The following is a 14,242-nucleotide window of genomic DNA, read 5'->3' as shown; positions in this document are numbered from 1 at the left end:
GCGTATCCAGTGAGGTATCTTTCATATTGCTCGCAATCTCCGACACCGGCGAGAGACCAGCAGTCAAGCTTTTTTGCAAACACAGGTAAAACATGATATATTACTAAATGGCAACTTCATGAACTTTTGAAACTAAATTTCAGCTCACAAATTAACAAATTTAAAGCAAACAAATCCGCAGCAAAAGAAAAACACGTCAGCTTTCAAGCGCGGCCTACTGCGATCAAATCTTTAGTGAAGTTTCCTGATCTTTATATAAATTACTGAAGCTCGTGGAGCTGACCTGATGTTCCCGGAACTTACCCTTAAAGATCTCCCAGCAGCTCCCGAATAAAAAAATCATTGATATTTAGCAAATACTTATTCCCTTGCTGCAAACTGGCATTTAATTGGCTTTACCTGATGGGAAATTACTTTCCGGCGAATTTATGGTTTGATTTTTTGTTTCGGTCTTCCCTTGAGGGAAGGGACATGGCTGATACACTCACTCTGCTTCCACTGTGATTCACGTTACAGATGACGATTCATGTCGAGCAAGGCTGTTGCTGATGATGAGGTATCAATTAAATTATGTCCAAATCGTAGACTGCCATCGTTGGCAAAGGCGACCCAGCGCACGACACTTCATCACGCTTTATTTGTTTTGCATTTCAAATTAAATTTAGTTCGCCAAAGAGCAATCCCAAAATGAACAAAAGCGAATTTAAATCCACCCTCTCTTAGCATTTATACTCGCTTCTTCACCGTCATCATCCATCAATCTGGAAGTCCTGGAACTCGGTCGTCGTCTTCGTCACTGTTGCTCTGTATTTTCCACAGAGTTGCCACTCGCCTTGCTTTCTTCGAAGTGAAAAAAAGGAGCAAGGATTCTGCGAGTGCTCAGTGTACACTCCACCTCGACTCAAGTTGATAACATGATTGTTTCTGGATCTTGTTGTTTATTTGATTGCTGATTTAATTTTGCGTTTCCGACCAGTTTCGGTGTGTCAACTTGTGGTTTTTTGTTTGGTTTTAAAACTATTAAACTTTGTTGTGACTCTCCTAGTCTGGGAATCTGTTTCTGTTTCTTAACTTGTTACCATTTTTATCGTAAAAATTGCGCTTTTCCATCACCGCAATCCGGAATTTTCGGTGCACCAGAACTTCTCCTGTAGATACACAGAGATCGTAGGCGGTATTCGGGAAAGAGAGCAGAACCCAACCCAACAGCAGCAGGATGAAATTAAATTCTCCGCTAAATTATCACAGGCACCCGCTGCTCAACCTGACGATGAACGACAACAGACAGAGGAAATGCAAAAAATAACAAAACAAAAAATAAATTGTAGCAACATGAAACAACAATTCATTTTGCTACTTATTGCGTACAATTTAGCTCCCTGGCTGGAGGCAGACGGTTCCTGTTCGGTTGCCATTGGAAATGTGAATCGTAGGATAATTCATCCGTTGGGATAGGCTTTAAAGAGGTTGAGCAAGAAGTATTACGGAAATTCTGGGTTCTGCAGAAATTTTCAAGGTAAAATGTGATTTAAGGCGAAGCTCACTGCTGGTTAAACATGGTTACAACGAAACACATCCCGTTCGTACAGAGAAGCCTCATGCAATCTAGGCTTGGCCGAAACGACCAAACTTTCCAGATTTCACCACCTGTCTGCGAAGCAAATTGCCGACCATGCTAGCCACATATTATTGCCGTACATAACCTCACTCTAATTTAAATTTATCTCCTCCAACCTTCATGCCTAGCAAAATACGGCAAACCTTAACGCGGCGGCCGCCAGTACACAATCATTAATAATTGCCTTTCTCTTTTCCCCTTCTGTGTTTCTTTGCATGTTTTCTGTCTTATCAATTCCCTGCAGGTTCCGCCCTGATGAACATCGTCGGAGTCTACAAAGAAATCCAGGACCAGCACATGAACATTGTAAGATCCCCTCGCCCTGCCACTCTCATCCCACGCAATCCTACTCCTTCGGAAAACCGGTCAAGATTAGTTATGATTTGTGTTTTCAATAGCCCTAGCCAATATCTTGTCGGAATATTTGACCGCATGGCGGTAGTCATCTGCGTACCATTTCGAAAGGCTCGAGTATGTTTGTCTACATGTATAGTTATCGATTTGTTGCTATTATTATACTGCGAGCGTGCACAGCTTTTTTTCTTCAGCTTTGACCAGCCATAACTATAAATTATCGTACTCGGACCCTTCGGAATCGGTCGTTAAAAACGGAGCTAAGGGCGGTGGTCTGTTGAATAATTCAATCCCATGAAAGTCCCTCTCCAATTCCATCGAACGAATTGATTAACATACCCCCTATGCTACTTCCAGCTGAAAGCGTTCTACGTGGACCTGCTGGTACCGCTGGAGACGAACCTGGAGAAGGACACCAAGGTGGTCCAGTTTGAGCAGAAGAAATTTCTCCAGCAGCACAAGCTCCGTTCGGACAGCTACACCAAAGCTGCGACCACTATGAAGAAATACCGCAAGAAGAGCTCCAAGACATCGCCCAAGGACGCCGAGAAGGAGATCAAGAGCATCCAAAGCTTCGAGGAGGAGAAACACAAGCTGGACCAATTCTGCGAACACAGCCTCAAGAACGCCATGACCCAGGAACGCCGACGCTATGGATTCGTACTGGAACGGCAGTGCTCGCTGGCCAAGCACTGGATGGCCTATCATCACTCTGGACACTTGATCATCGAAAAATCGCTGGACAATTGGAACGAAGTGGCCGCTACCCGTGAATTCTTGCCACCGAACGTTGAGAACATGTTCACCACGAAGCAACTGAAGGACATGGAGGATGATGACGATGATGCCCAGTCGATTGCTTCACAGCTGAGGAAGACCCGGTCGATCGACGCTTCCTGTCTGGATATGCGATCGCTGGGAGACGTCGTGAACAGTTCCATGATCCAGATGCCACGTGCCAAATCGGAGTTCAATTTGAACAATAGCAGCAACACCAGTACCCTGGTCGGTGGAATGGGAGGCGGTCAAAGACACATGATGAACGTCTCCATGGTCAGCCAGGAAACCAGTCAGTGGGAAAGACTGACGGTGAAGGCTCTGTATGCGTACTTGTCCTCGGGGGAGAATCAGCTGAGCTTCCTGGAGGGCGATAAGATCGCTCTGGTTGGCGACCGGGCCAAGGGATGGCAGTTTGGTGAAAATCTACGGACGCAGAAGTTTGGCTGGTTCCCGATAGCGTACACGGAAAACGAACGTGAAGAGAAGGAGTGGTTCGTTAGCTTCGCTGTAGCCTTTAAAATGGGAAATTTGTTTCAATCCGTTTTCTTTTCAGCATCAGCGAATGGGTCAAGGCTCCACCGAGTGAAATTGAAGTTGACAACACACCGGATTCGTCGCTGGAGAGCACCCTGGTGGATGACCCCATGCCAATGCCGAAGGCCAACAACAACTCGTATCACGACGAAGCCTCACCGACGCGGATGTTCGGCGACACCATCCAGTACCGGCAGTCGAAGCAGTTCCGTCGACTGTCCCGTGGTGAGAAGCCACCGAAGCCAGGACCTCCACCGCAGCTTCCGGCCCCCGTTCCGACACCGGTAGTGCCTAACTACAGCAAACCACAAGGGATTCCGCAGTCCAGCAGCTTCTCCTCGTCCGGAGGGGCCCCGATGGTCGAGAAGCGCAAGACCCCCTCGGCAACGATGAACTTTAACAAACCGGTAGGATCTGGGCACAATTCGTTGAGGAAGTGTCAATTTTCAAACTAAAATCATTTGATTTCAGCAATCGAGCAACAAGCCCAAGGTTTCACGAAATGGAATTGCCAGTGCCTCACTACATAGCAGCAATGACAGTGGATTCTCCAACGAACTGCAACAGCAACCGGAGCCGGAACTCTACTCGGATGACGAAACTGTGCACCGCGTTCCGATTAGGTAGGTGTTTCATGTTCCCGAATTGGTGACTATTCTAAGTGCTTGCTTTGGTGGATGGAAGTTTCGTTACTAACAGGTGGTAGATGGAATTATTTCCAATAACTGACGTTCTTCAAGGATCTCTGGAGGTTTGTGTTCTCTGAAAGAACCGTAAGGAGTTCAGTTTAATTTAAAGGTCTTGTAATGGAAGGTCTCTTTTAGAGTTCGTGGAAGGTCTTAGTATGATGGTGTCGAAGATTCCTCTTAGATGCCGGGAAATTCCACTTCTAGAAGTCATGAAAAGCTTTTCCTAGAAGCCGTGGCAGTCATTACTAATGGCCGTTAATCATATTTCTCAGAGATCATGGACTTAGCTCTTCTAGGGGTAGTGCAATGCTTCTCCTAGAAGCCGTAGAGAGTATCACCTAGAAGTCGTGCAATGCCGTGGAATGCCTTTTCCAATGATCTCTTTACAAAAAAAAAACCGTGGAAGAGCACTATTAGGTGCTTTAGAAGACCCCTTTTATAGCCATTATAGGGCTCTTCTAGAAGCCACGAGAGCCTAAGTAACAATTTTAGTTTTATGAAGGTCTTGTAGACCATGATTTAGACTTATAGCATGCTTTAAACCCATTATAAAATTTAGGATGTTAGTTGGGAGGTCAACCATAGTTAACAAAGAAGAGTTCTCCTAAAGACCGTGGAATAGTTTTTCCATAGTCCGTGAAAAGTCTCTTAAAGATCGTGAAAGAGCAGTACTAGAACACAGAAGACCTTTCTTAGAAGTCATGATCGGCCTTTTCTAGAAGCCGTGGCAGAGATTAACTAGAGACCATGGAGGATATCTCCTAGAGGTCATCTTTAAGAAGCCGTGGAAGACCACTTTTCGAGGCCGTGGAGGTCTACTAGAGACTGCGGGAGACCTTTCATAGAGGTCGAGATAGGATTTTCGTAGCCGCAATAAAGGTTTCTTCTAGAAGCACATTATTTCCTAGAAATCATCGAAAACAACTTCTAAAAGCCGTAGAAGACCTCTTTTATAAGCCACAGCATGCGTTTACTTGATCTTTCCTAAAGGTTATGGACAGTCTCTCTATGAGACCGTGGAAGGTCTCTCCATGAGGTCGTGAAAGGCCTCACCATGAAACAAGAGTTAAAAGAGTTCTCCTAAAGACCGTGGAATAGTTTTTCTAGAGTCCGTGAAAAGTCTTTTAAAGATCGTGAAAGAGCAGTACTAGAACACAGAAGACGTTTCTTAGAAGTCATGATAGGCCTTTTCTAGAAGCCGTGGCAGAGATTACCTAGAGACCATGGAGGATCTCTCCTAGAGGTCATCTTTAAGAAGCCCTGGAAAACAGCTTTTCGAGGCCGTGGAGGTCTACTAGAGACTGCGGGAGACGTTTCATAGAGGTCAATATAGGATTTTCTTAGCTGCAGTAATGGTGTCTTGTAGAAGCCATGCACATTATCTCCTGGAATTCATCGAAAACGACTTCTAAAAGCCGTAGAAGACCTCTTTTAGAAGCCATGACACGCGTTTACTTGATCTCTCCTAAAGGTCATGGACAGTCTCTCTATGAGACCGTGGAAGGTATCTCCATGAGACCGTGGAAAGCCTCTCCACGAGATCGTGAAAGGCCTCACCATGAGGTCGTGGAAGGCTTCTCCATGAGGTCTTGTAGGCTTCTCTATTAGGCCATGCAAGGCCTCTCCATGAGGTCGTACAAGGCCTCTCCAATAAGACCGTGCAAAGCCTCTCCATGTGGTCGTGGAATCCCAACAAATAATTTGAGTTGATTAACAGCTGAATAAGCTATTGTTTAGCTGAAAAAGCTTATTTTTGCCTGAATAAGCTCTTATTCTATAAACATTCACAGTTTGTTGGGATGTCTCTCTTTGAAACCATAAACAGGTTCTCATTGGAAGGTCTCTCTCAAAAGTCGTGACGGCCACTCTTAGAAGAAGCCGTAGAAGGCCTCTCCTTGAGGCCATAGAAGGCCTCTTCTTAAGGCCGTGGAAGGCCTCTCCTTGAGGTCGTAAATGACTTCTCCTTGAGGCCGTAGATGGCACCTGCTTGAGGCCGATAACGGAATCTCCTTGTGAAAGCACTCTCCTTGAGGCCGTGAAAAGTCTCTGATTAAGGCCATGAAAGGCCTCTCCTTAAGACCGTGGAGGGCCTCTCAGTTAGGTCGTAAAGGCCTCACTTTGAGGCCGTGGAAGGCCTCTGCTTGAGACCGTGGAATGCCTCTCCCTGAGCCCGTGGAAGGCCTCTCCTTGAGACTGTGCAGGGCCTCTGTTTGACGCTGTGAAAGTCCTTTTCATGAGATCGTGGAAGACCCCTCCTTTAAGTCGTGGAAGGCCTCTTCTGGAGGTCGTAGAAGGCCTTTCTTTGATGCCGTGGAAAGCCGTGGAAGGCTTCGCGTTAAGGCCGTGGAAGACTTCTCCTTGAGGCCGTGGAAAACCTCTCCTTGAGGTCGTGGAAGGTCTCTCCATGAGGCCGTGAAAGGCCTTTTCTTGAAACCGTGAAAGGCCTCTTCTTCAGACTGTGAAAGACCTCTCCATGAAACCGTGAAAGGTCTCTCCTTGAGGCCGTGAAAGGAAGCTTTTATAGGCCTCTCCATAAGGCTGTAGAAGGCCTTTCTTTGAGGTCGTGAGAGATCCTCCTTGATGCCGTGGATGGCTTCTCCTAGAGGCCGTTGACGACTTCTCCTAGTGAAGGCCTTCACCTTGAAACCGTAGAAAGCCTCTCTTTTAGACTGTGGAAGACCTCTCTTTGAGGCTGATAAAGGCCTCTCCTTGAGGCCGTGAAAGTTTTCTCCTCCAGGCCGTGGAAGGTTTCTCCTTGGGACCAAGAAAGACCTCTCTTTGAGGTCGTCAAAGCCTTTCCTTGAGACCATGAAAGGCCTACCCTTAAGGCCGTAAATGGCTTGTTTAAGGCCGTAAAAGGCCCTCCTTGCGGCCGTTAATGGTTTCTCCTTGTGGAACGCCTCTCCTTGAAGCCATGAAAGGCCTATCCTTGAGGCCGCAAATGGCTTTTTTAAGGCCGTAAAAGGCCCTAAAAGACCCTCCTTGAGGCCGTAAAAGGCCCTCCTTGAGGCCGTTAATTGTTTCTCCTTGTGAAACACATTTCCTTGAAACGGCTTTCCTTGAAAGGCCTTTCCTTGAGGCCATGGTTGGTATATCCTTTAAGCAGTGGATAGCCTCTACTATAGGCCATGGAAGGCCTCTTCTTGAGGCCGTGGAACGGTTCACTTTGAGGCCGTGGAAGGCCTTGCCTTGAGGCCATGGAAGGCCTTGCCTTATGGCCGTGGAAGACCTCTCCTTGAGATTATGGAAGGACTCTCCTTGATATTATGGAAGGCCTCTCCTTGAGATCGTGGAAGGTCTCTTCTTGAGATCGTGGAAAGCTTCCCTTTAGACCGTTGAAAGCCTCTCCTTGGGGCCATGGAAGGCCACTCTTTGAGACCGTGGAAGCCTCTCCTTGAAGTCAGCATGAATGGCTTCTGCTTTAGGCCGTTGACGACTTCCCTTGAGGCTGCGGACAGCTTCTCTATGAGGCCGTGCAAAGCTTCTTTAAAGGCCATGAAAGCCGCTCCTAATGACAGTGGAAGGCCTCTCCTAGATGCCATGGACAGACTTCTCCTAGAAGTCGTGGAAGGTCTCGACTTTGAAATCGTGGAAAGCCACTGTTAAAGACCGTGATAAACATAATGTAAAAATTTCGGAATATTTTAAAGGGGGTGTCCAGTGGAAATAAATAAAAACAAATATGGACATCCACTTATTCTTTTCGACCTCCACGAATTATTAAACACCGTATGATCTAACATTTCAGTTTTCCCAAACCTTAAGAAAGGTCTCTCAAATTGATCTGAATTCCTTTTTACCGCACGAATACCTAATTCAAACCCCTCACTAGCCACAACTAACACTGTACAGATCATCAACCTCAACTAACGTCATAAACTACAGCTATTACTAACAATCGGACATCAAACGGGTTTGGATCTAACCACCTTCGATGATCGGCAAGGAAAACCCCTCCTTCAGCACCTTTCATTCTCTACTTTCAAGATCGTCCCGTTCGGAGAAGAACCTCTCGTCGCCGCGTTCAACGGATCGCGAGCTGAGTGAACACCGTTCGCCGCATCCACGCTACGGCAGCGGTGATCCGGACGATGACGACGACATCTACGGCACGATTGTCCCACCTCGTCGGCAGCATCAGAACATGCGCCAGGCGAACAGTTTCGGCAACATTGCCGAGAGCAACAGCGGAACGCTGGAGTATGGCTATCGCTCCCGAACCCGAATGTCCGAGGGAAATGCCAATCAGAGCGATTCGCAGAAGATCAAGCGGACCAAGTCGTTTTGGAAGTTTTCAAAATCGCAAGACCACATCATGGAGGGGATGGCAATGTGGAAGCATAACGATATAATTCCGACCGGTCGGGAGAAACGCGAGATGGAGAAGAAGGAGGCCACTTTGAAGAGGAACATGCGAAAGAAAGAACAGATGGAGAAGCAGAAGCAGAAGGAGATGCTCATGGCGAAGGAAGCGGAGGACGCTAGGAAGAAGGAGATCATGAAAACCATGGAGACCAGTACGCTGTTGAGGAATCGCGAAAGGGAACGGGAGAAGGAAAGGGAGAGGGAGTGGGAACGGGAGATGGAACGTGAACGAGAGTATCGTGAGCGTGATCTGGACCGAGAACAACTGCCGAGGCCACACAGTATTGCGATGATCCCGGAACAGGCCAAGTTCCCGATCACCAAATCCGATATTGACAAGAGGATTTCCAAGTTGGATGAGATGAATCAGCATCAACATCAGCAGCAGCAACAGCAGCAGCAACAGCAGCAGCAACAACAACAGAAGAAGGTCAGTCAGTCGAAACAGGAAAGAGAACGGCATGATAGGAGCGACAGGCAGGACAGGAATGAAAGGCCAGAAAGAAATGAAAGGCAAGACAGAACTGACAAACAGGACCGGCAGGATAGACACGATAGGCATGACAGACATGAACGTCAGGAAAGACATGACAAAGACCGCCGCGATCAGGAATCGAGCCGCAAACCGTCAAAGTCGACCAAGAACGATTCGAACAACAACAGGAGCAGTTATAATGATCGATTGGAACAGGAAGAGCAGATCTATGGGGATTCGATGCAGGCAAATGGTAAGGAAAAGTACAGAACTAAAGAGAGGGAGAGCAGCAAGAATAGGAACAACGATGCACTGAACAAGTATTACCAGGATCAGCACTTTGACGACTTTGCGATCATTCCGAGCGATTCGATCATGATTCAGGATACGAGCTTCTACGATGACGATGGTATGATGGACGATATGATGTTGATGAAGACGGTTCGCCGGAAGGAGATTCTGAAGCAATACTACTCGAGCGGCACGGATACGGAGCGGAACTCGTCGAGTTCGGATCCGTACGACTGCATCGTGGTGGATGATCATCTGGTTTCCGCGGCAGATATGATGATGAGGAAAAATCGAGACAGGATGCGAGAGGGTAGAAAGTCCAACGGCGATGCGAATCGAAGCGATTCGAAGAAGCAGCAGCAGGAGGAGAAGATACCGTTTTCCACCTTCCGCGGGACGGCCGTTGACGATGAAGATGCAATGATGATGATGGAGGAGGAAATGATCGAAGAATCAACGCGGGATCGCCGGTCAAAACTGTCCAAGGCCAACAGTGCCGGGCCGATTATGGATTCGATGAAGTACGAATCGGAACAGGAGTCGAGGATCAGTGCCAAGGTGAACGCTAATGGGAATCAGAAGCGCAAGTCCACGAAATCTAACGCCTCGGATGGGAAAGCCTACGGTCCGTGGTACGATCTGTGGGGCTCGGAGTCCACAATGCAAAGTCAGAAGTGAACAGTAGCTTAGCCACATATGGAAGTGGAGGTTTTGTTCAAACGGTCGGAAATATTTGAGATTCGTAAGATCGATACTATGTTCGACCATTTGGACAGAATCTGCAAAATTGCAAACAACAGATTTTCAAATGACATTCCACAAACACACATCCAAGCACGCTTTAAGCACTTTTATGGCACATAAGCACACAGACACGTTCATAACCCGAGGTTTGTCAATCTTTATCGCTGGCGTAAAGATTGAAGTTAATCCCCATTCAGCAATAGAGTTTACCAGGACGAGCTTTTCTTCGCAGTCGCAGGAATCGAAAGACATTCATTGAATCGTACAAAGAGTTTCATATAAATAGACACGGCTTGATGCAGCAGACCTACAGAAAAGTGAAAATCCACCTATGAAGGATACACACAAATACAGCGCTCAATTTTTACACATTTTCTTAGTTAGATCTTACCAGTTATCGATAAGTACTTTGTAGCTTTACACTGGAATTTAATTGTTATTCTATGTTGCACTTTCGAGATGTTTTGATTTATACATTAGAATTTTCGATTGCAAATCGATCGGCGGAAGTTTTGGTGCTCAATAGTATTTTCTAAACTAACTTTGATCAAAATCAAGTTTAACCGTTTTCCCTGTATCGGTTGAGGATTTCCCCTTTTGTCCCGTTTTTTTTTTTAATTAAGTGTTATTAATCAGTATCTATCCGAGTTAGTCAGTATTTTTAGAGCTACTTTCGAACGGGTTTACTCCCCTCAAAAAAAGACATACAGACACATACAATGCTAGTTTTACCAGTACCACCTTAGAAATGTTATGTTTAGAGTATGAAATACATTTAAGTGAATCCTTAGTTTTATCATCCATTTGTAGTCTACGACGAATGAAATGAAATTTTAAATGTGCCAATTTTGAAACATAAATCAAACAGAAGAAAATGACAGGCCGAGCAGAGCAAGTTTGATCGATCTTACGATATTCACCATCACGCGCTTTTACGCCGTCAGTGTTGATGTGGTGAAAATAAGAGCAGTCACACTTCCCCCTTTTGGTAGGCAACAGGGCCGCCTTCGGGAGCAAAGCTATCGATGAACAAACCAGCGAACAAGCGTGTGAGCGTGAAAGATTTCAGCAGAGCTGTCGATCAAAGCAACCCTTGTCATTATGATGCGTTATTATTTGTTTTGTCTAGTTGTTATTCGTTTTAGTGTTATGCTTAGTTAGAATTAGAATTTATAGGTTAGTCATTTCGTTTAGAAGTTTTCTACTTGTAGTTGAAGAAAATTATTGCAGTTATGTATGTATATTTTCGTGTAATGTTTAGTTTTTAGATTTCTGTTTTGAGTTTATAGATATTCTACCCAGCATAATTTATGTATCTTTTTTATGTGTAACAAACATTGATTGTACTTAATAGCGTATCAATAAATGTTATTTTATTCAAATCTTTGATTTATTTTTCCCTAATCCCTAGATCAAACGTAGTCTCCTTTCATATTTCATTACTTATTGTTTGAACTTTGGTGAATTATTATTGTCATCGAGCTGTCTAGTTTCTTCTTAATAAAACATATTTTCATTGTGCTTGTCATAGAGCTTTTTGACGTTTAATCGGCGCACACTACTGTACCATTTAAATTGAACGAGTGTGAGCAAAAGAGAAACAGATTAGTGGGAAAACAAACCGTCCATTCACCCAAGTGTGATAGATAGAGAAAGACTATTAAACGTCAAAAAGGTCTATATTAGATGATAGATAAAAGCTTCTTTTATTGATCTGTCTGCTGAAAATACCTGGGAATGTCTGTACATGTCCGTGGTGAAACAAAGAGAAAGTCGACGAAGAGAATCTTTCAATGTCACTTAGGACCTAATGCAATGTTCAGCTTGATATATTCCAGTAATTGTAATCGGTACATATGATTTATATTATCATGTGTCGTATCCCACGCTGGGTGGGGACGTGCTGTCAAATCGGCCTACTGATCATTCTTGTATGAAACTGGTTCCAAACGCTGTAGGTTTCTTATGGCTTGTTTACGTTTGGAACCAGTTATGCGAGGTAGGCGACGATTGTTCGTATTTGACAGCCACCTTCCCCCCTTGATCCCACGCTGAAACGCACGTCCTGCTTTCTTGAAATTAGCACACATAGTGAATCCAAATCGCATCTTACTTACGTGACCGAACATTCCAGAAATTCTGCCAAAACTCAAAGGTTTACGTTAATTACATGCCTGGTTCCCAAACATAACGCATGATGCAGTGAGCTTTTATGTTGTTCTATTATTTAACCGTGTCGTCATTTTCATTTCAATTCTGAATAATTATAATAAATACTTGGTTTTATCTACAATATATTTTAAAGTTCAACTACACTAACTGTATCACTACATCATGTAACGAAAATTAAGAATTTCTGGTAACAAAAATTCATTTCATTTTTGAATTTTACTCACATTACAAATTTGCACACTCATATTACATTGCAGCATCACTTTAAAGCTTCTAAATGCAATTGATTTGAAATAACTTTGAGTCCTGAATCCAATTCATGGAAGTAGGGGAAATGGCTCTAATGTTGGCCTATGGATCTATGATTGGGCCCATCGCTAAAAATCTGCTATTCATCAATTTTATCTAGATGAACGCGTCTTTGGGACGGTACTAATGGTTATTTTTGGTCGCTATTGAAAATTTAGTTGATTGCTGAATTTATGTATGGGCTCAAATTAGGGTCATTTAGGCCAACATTACATCCATTTCCCCTATACAACTAACGGGTGAGTCGATAATTATTGCGACAATTTAGAATGATTGGTTAATCGGCTACACGGCGAATGAGAACGACTCAAATTTGAGTTTAGTTCACTCATAATCGTCAAAAGTGCAGGAACTCAGCGATGAGTTTATTTGCCTCATGTTTTCCCAGGTTTTTCCAGGATTTTCCAGGTAAAAATTCCCGAATTTGAGAAAAGTAAAGATTGGATTCACTCAGTCTATTGGTACTACTCCGAGACTGAATAAAGTTTTCGTCAATTTCCTCATTTTCCGGCAGATTTTTTAGGTTTTCCACAGGAAACCATGAGACAAATTTTACTCATCGCTGAGTTCCTGCACTTTTGACAATTATGAGTGAACTAAACTCAAATTTGAGTCGTTCTCATTCGCCGTGTATAGTTATCGAAATGAAACCAAATTGTTACAGTAGTTCTGTATATTTATTTATTTCAGCTTACATACGTCGATTACATTTTAGGATGAGTTTGAGTAAAATCGAAGACAACATATCAAGAAGACTGGCAACTCTTTCATTTTCACATACGACGGCTGTGCTGCCTATAATCGCATATCAGTCCCATATGGAAAAAGTAGGCATTGAGAAAATGACCGTCGAAGTTACGAAGTGCAATTTCCATGTGAATATTTGAAAAGTCATAGGCCCTTATTACCGATGTCACTTCACGGTGAAGTGATAACTTGTCACTCACGGTGAAGTGATTCCCATTTGATTTACATGGCAATCACTTCACCGTGAGTGACAACTGATCACTTCACTTCGTTTTCACCGTGAAGTGACACCCGTAATAAGGGCCATAGTAAATTTATTGATAATATATTCAAGATAAAATCAGTTGCAATGAAGCTTGTATGTTTTATCATATCAGCGAAAAATAAGGCAATTCTAAAAGTAGAACTTTAACTTGAACTATGGACGATTGAATTTTAGGATGGGACTGATATGCGATTATTTTACTTGATGGGACAAACTGACTTGATGTTGTCTTCACATTTCAAAGTTCGTAGTTTTATCACGTAATATGAAAGTAGATGTCAATTGATAGTGGATAGCATTGTTATCTCAAAATTGACGAAAATCCATATGGGACTAATATGCGATTATAGGCAGTATGAAACCGACACAATCGCGTCATCTGTCGCTCAAAGATAAATGCTTCGAACGATTTGATAGCAAAGATTACAACCTAAGAAGAAAGGTTTGTGTATTTGCTCATTTTTCTATCCAGTACTTCCACCTTTGCTCGAGCGCACCGCCATTGTTTGTGTCGCTTGAATTCTGGCAGAGTTGCCAGCCTTCTTGATTTGAAGTCTTCGATAAAATACTCGACATTTGCGATAGATACCCTCACAGCAAAAACATAATTTTGATATCACATCAAAGTGGATGAAAATTTCATGTAATTTTTATGACCACATAAATAAACAAATGCAGTAAAAGCAGCGTAATGTCAGTGCATGCATTGTATTAATGATAATTTTGTCCTTTTTAGCAAGTAATATTACACCATATTTTCGACATGATTGTAGTGCATCCACTTTGACGTGATATCAAAATTATTTTTTTGCTGTGCTCCATTAGAGTCTGTACAGTCGTTTCTGGTACGTTTTGCTCAGTTTTTTCCCCACTTTATTTTCACTTCCTTTTCGTCCTTC

The 14,242-nt window shown here is 43.8% G+C and overlaps 1 protein-coding gene across 1 annotated transcript; it reads left to right on the top strand.

The window, feature by feature from the left end:
* The first annotated feature begins 1,866 nt into the window (after nt 1-1,866).
* IRSp53 (Insulin receptor substrate 53 kDa) lies at nt 1,867-10,534 on the top strand. The gene is made up of 5 exons (XM_065230935.1): nt 1,867-1,924; nt 2,330-3,243; nt 3,306-3,693; nt 3,758-3,909; nt 7,963-10,534. The coding sequence occupies exons 1-5, from the start codon at nt 1,874-1,876 to the stop codon at nt 9,782-9,784; spliced, it is 3,327 nt and encodes a 1,108-aa protein (XP_065087007.1). The 5' UTR covers nt 1,867-1,873; the 3' UTR covers nt 9,785-10,534.
* The last annotated feature ends 3,708 nt before the right edge of the window (nt 10,535-14,242 follow it).

This window comes from Ochlerotatus camptorhynchus, unplaced genomic scaffold (genome assembly GCF_037179485.1).
Source record: "Ochlerotatus camptorhynchus isolate MF236.1 unplaced genomic scaffold, CSIRO-AGI_Acam_v1.1 ptg000335l, whole genome shotgun sequence".
In the NCBI taxonomy this organism is placed as follows: Eukaryota; Metazoa; Arthropoda; class Insecta; order Diptera; family Culicidae; genus Ochlerotatus; species Ochlerotatus camptorhynchus.
The sequence above is the reverse complement of the archived record's forward strand: the minus strand, read 5'-3'. Positions and strand labels throughout refer to the sequence as shown.

Coding starts and splice junctions, on each gene's coding strand:
- IRSp53 (XM_065230935.1), top strand. CDS start 1,874: ATGAACATCGTCGGAGTCTACAAAGAAATCCAGGACCAGCACATGAAC. Junction 3,244..3,305: donor GAACGTGAAGAGAAGGAGTG/GTTCGTTAGCTT, acceptor TTTTCTTTTCAG/CATCAGCGAATGGGTCAAGG. Junction 3,694..3,757: donor CGATGAACTTTAACAAACCG/GTAGGATCTGGG, acceptor ATTTGATTTCAG/CAATCGAGCAACAAGCCCAA.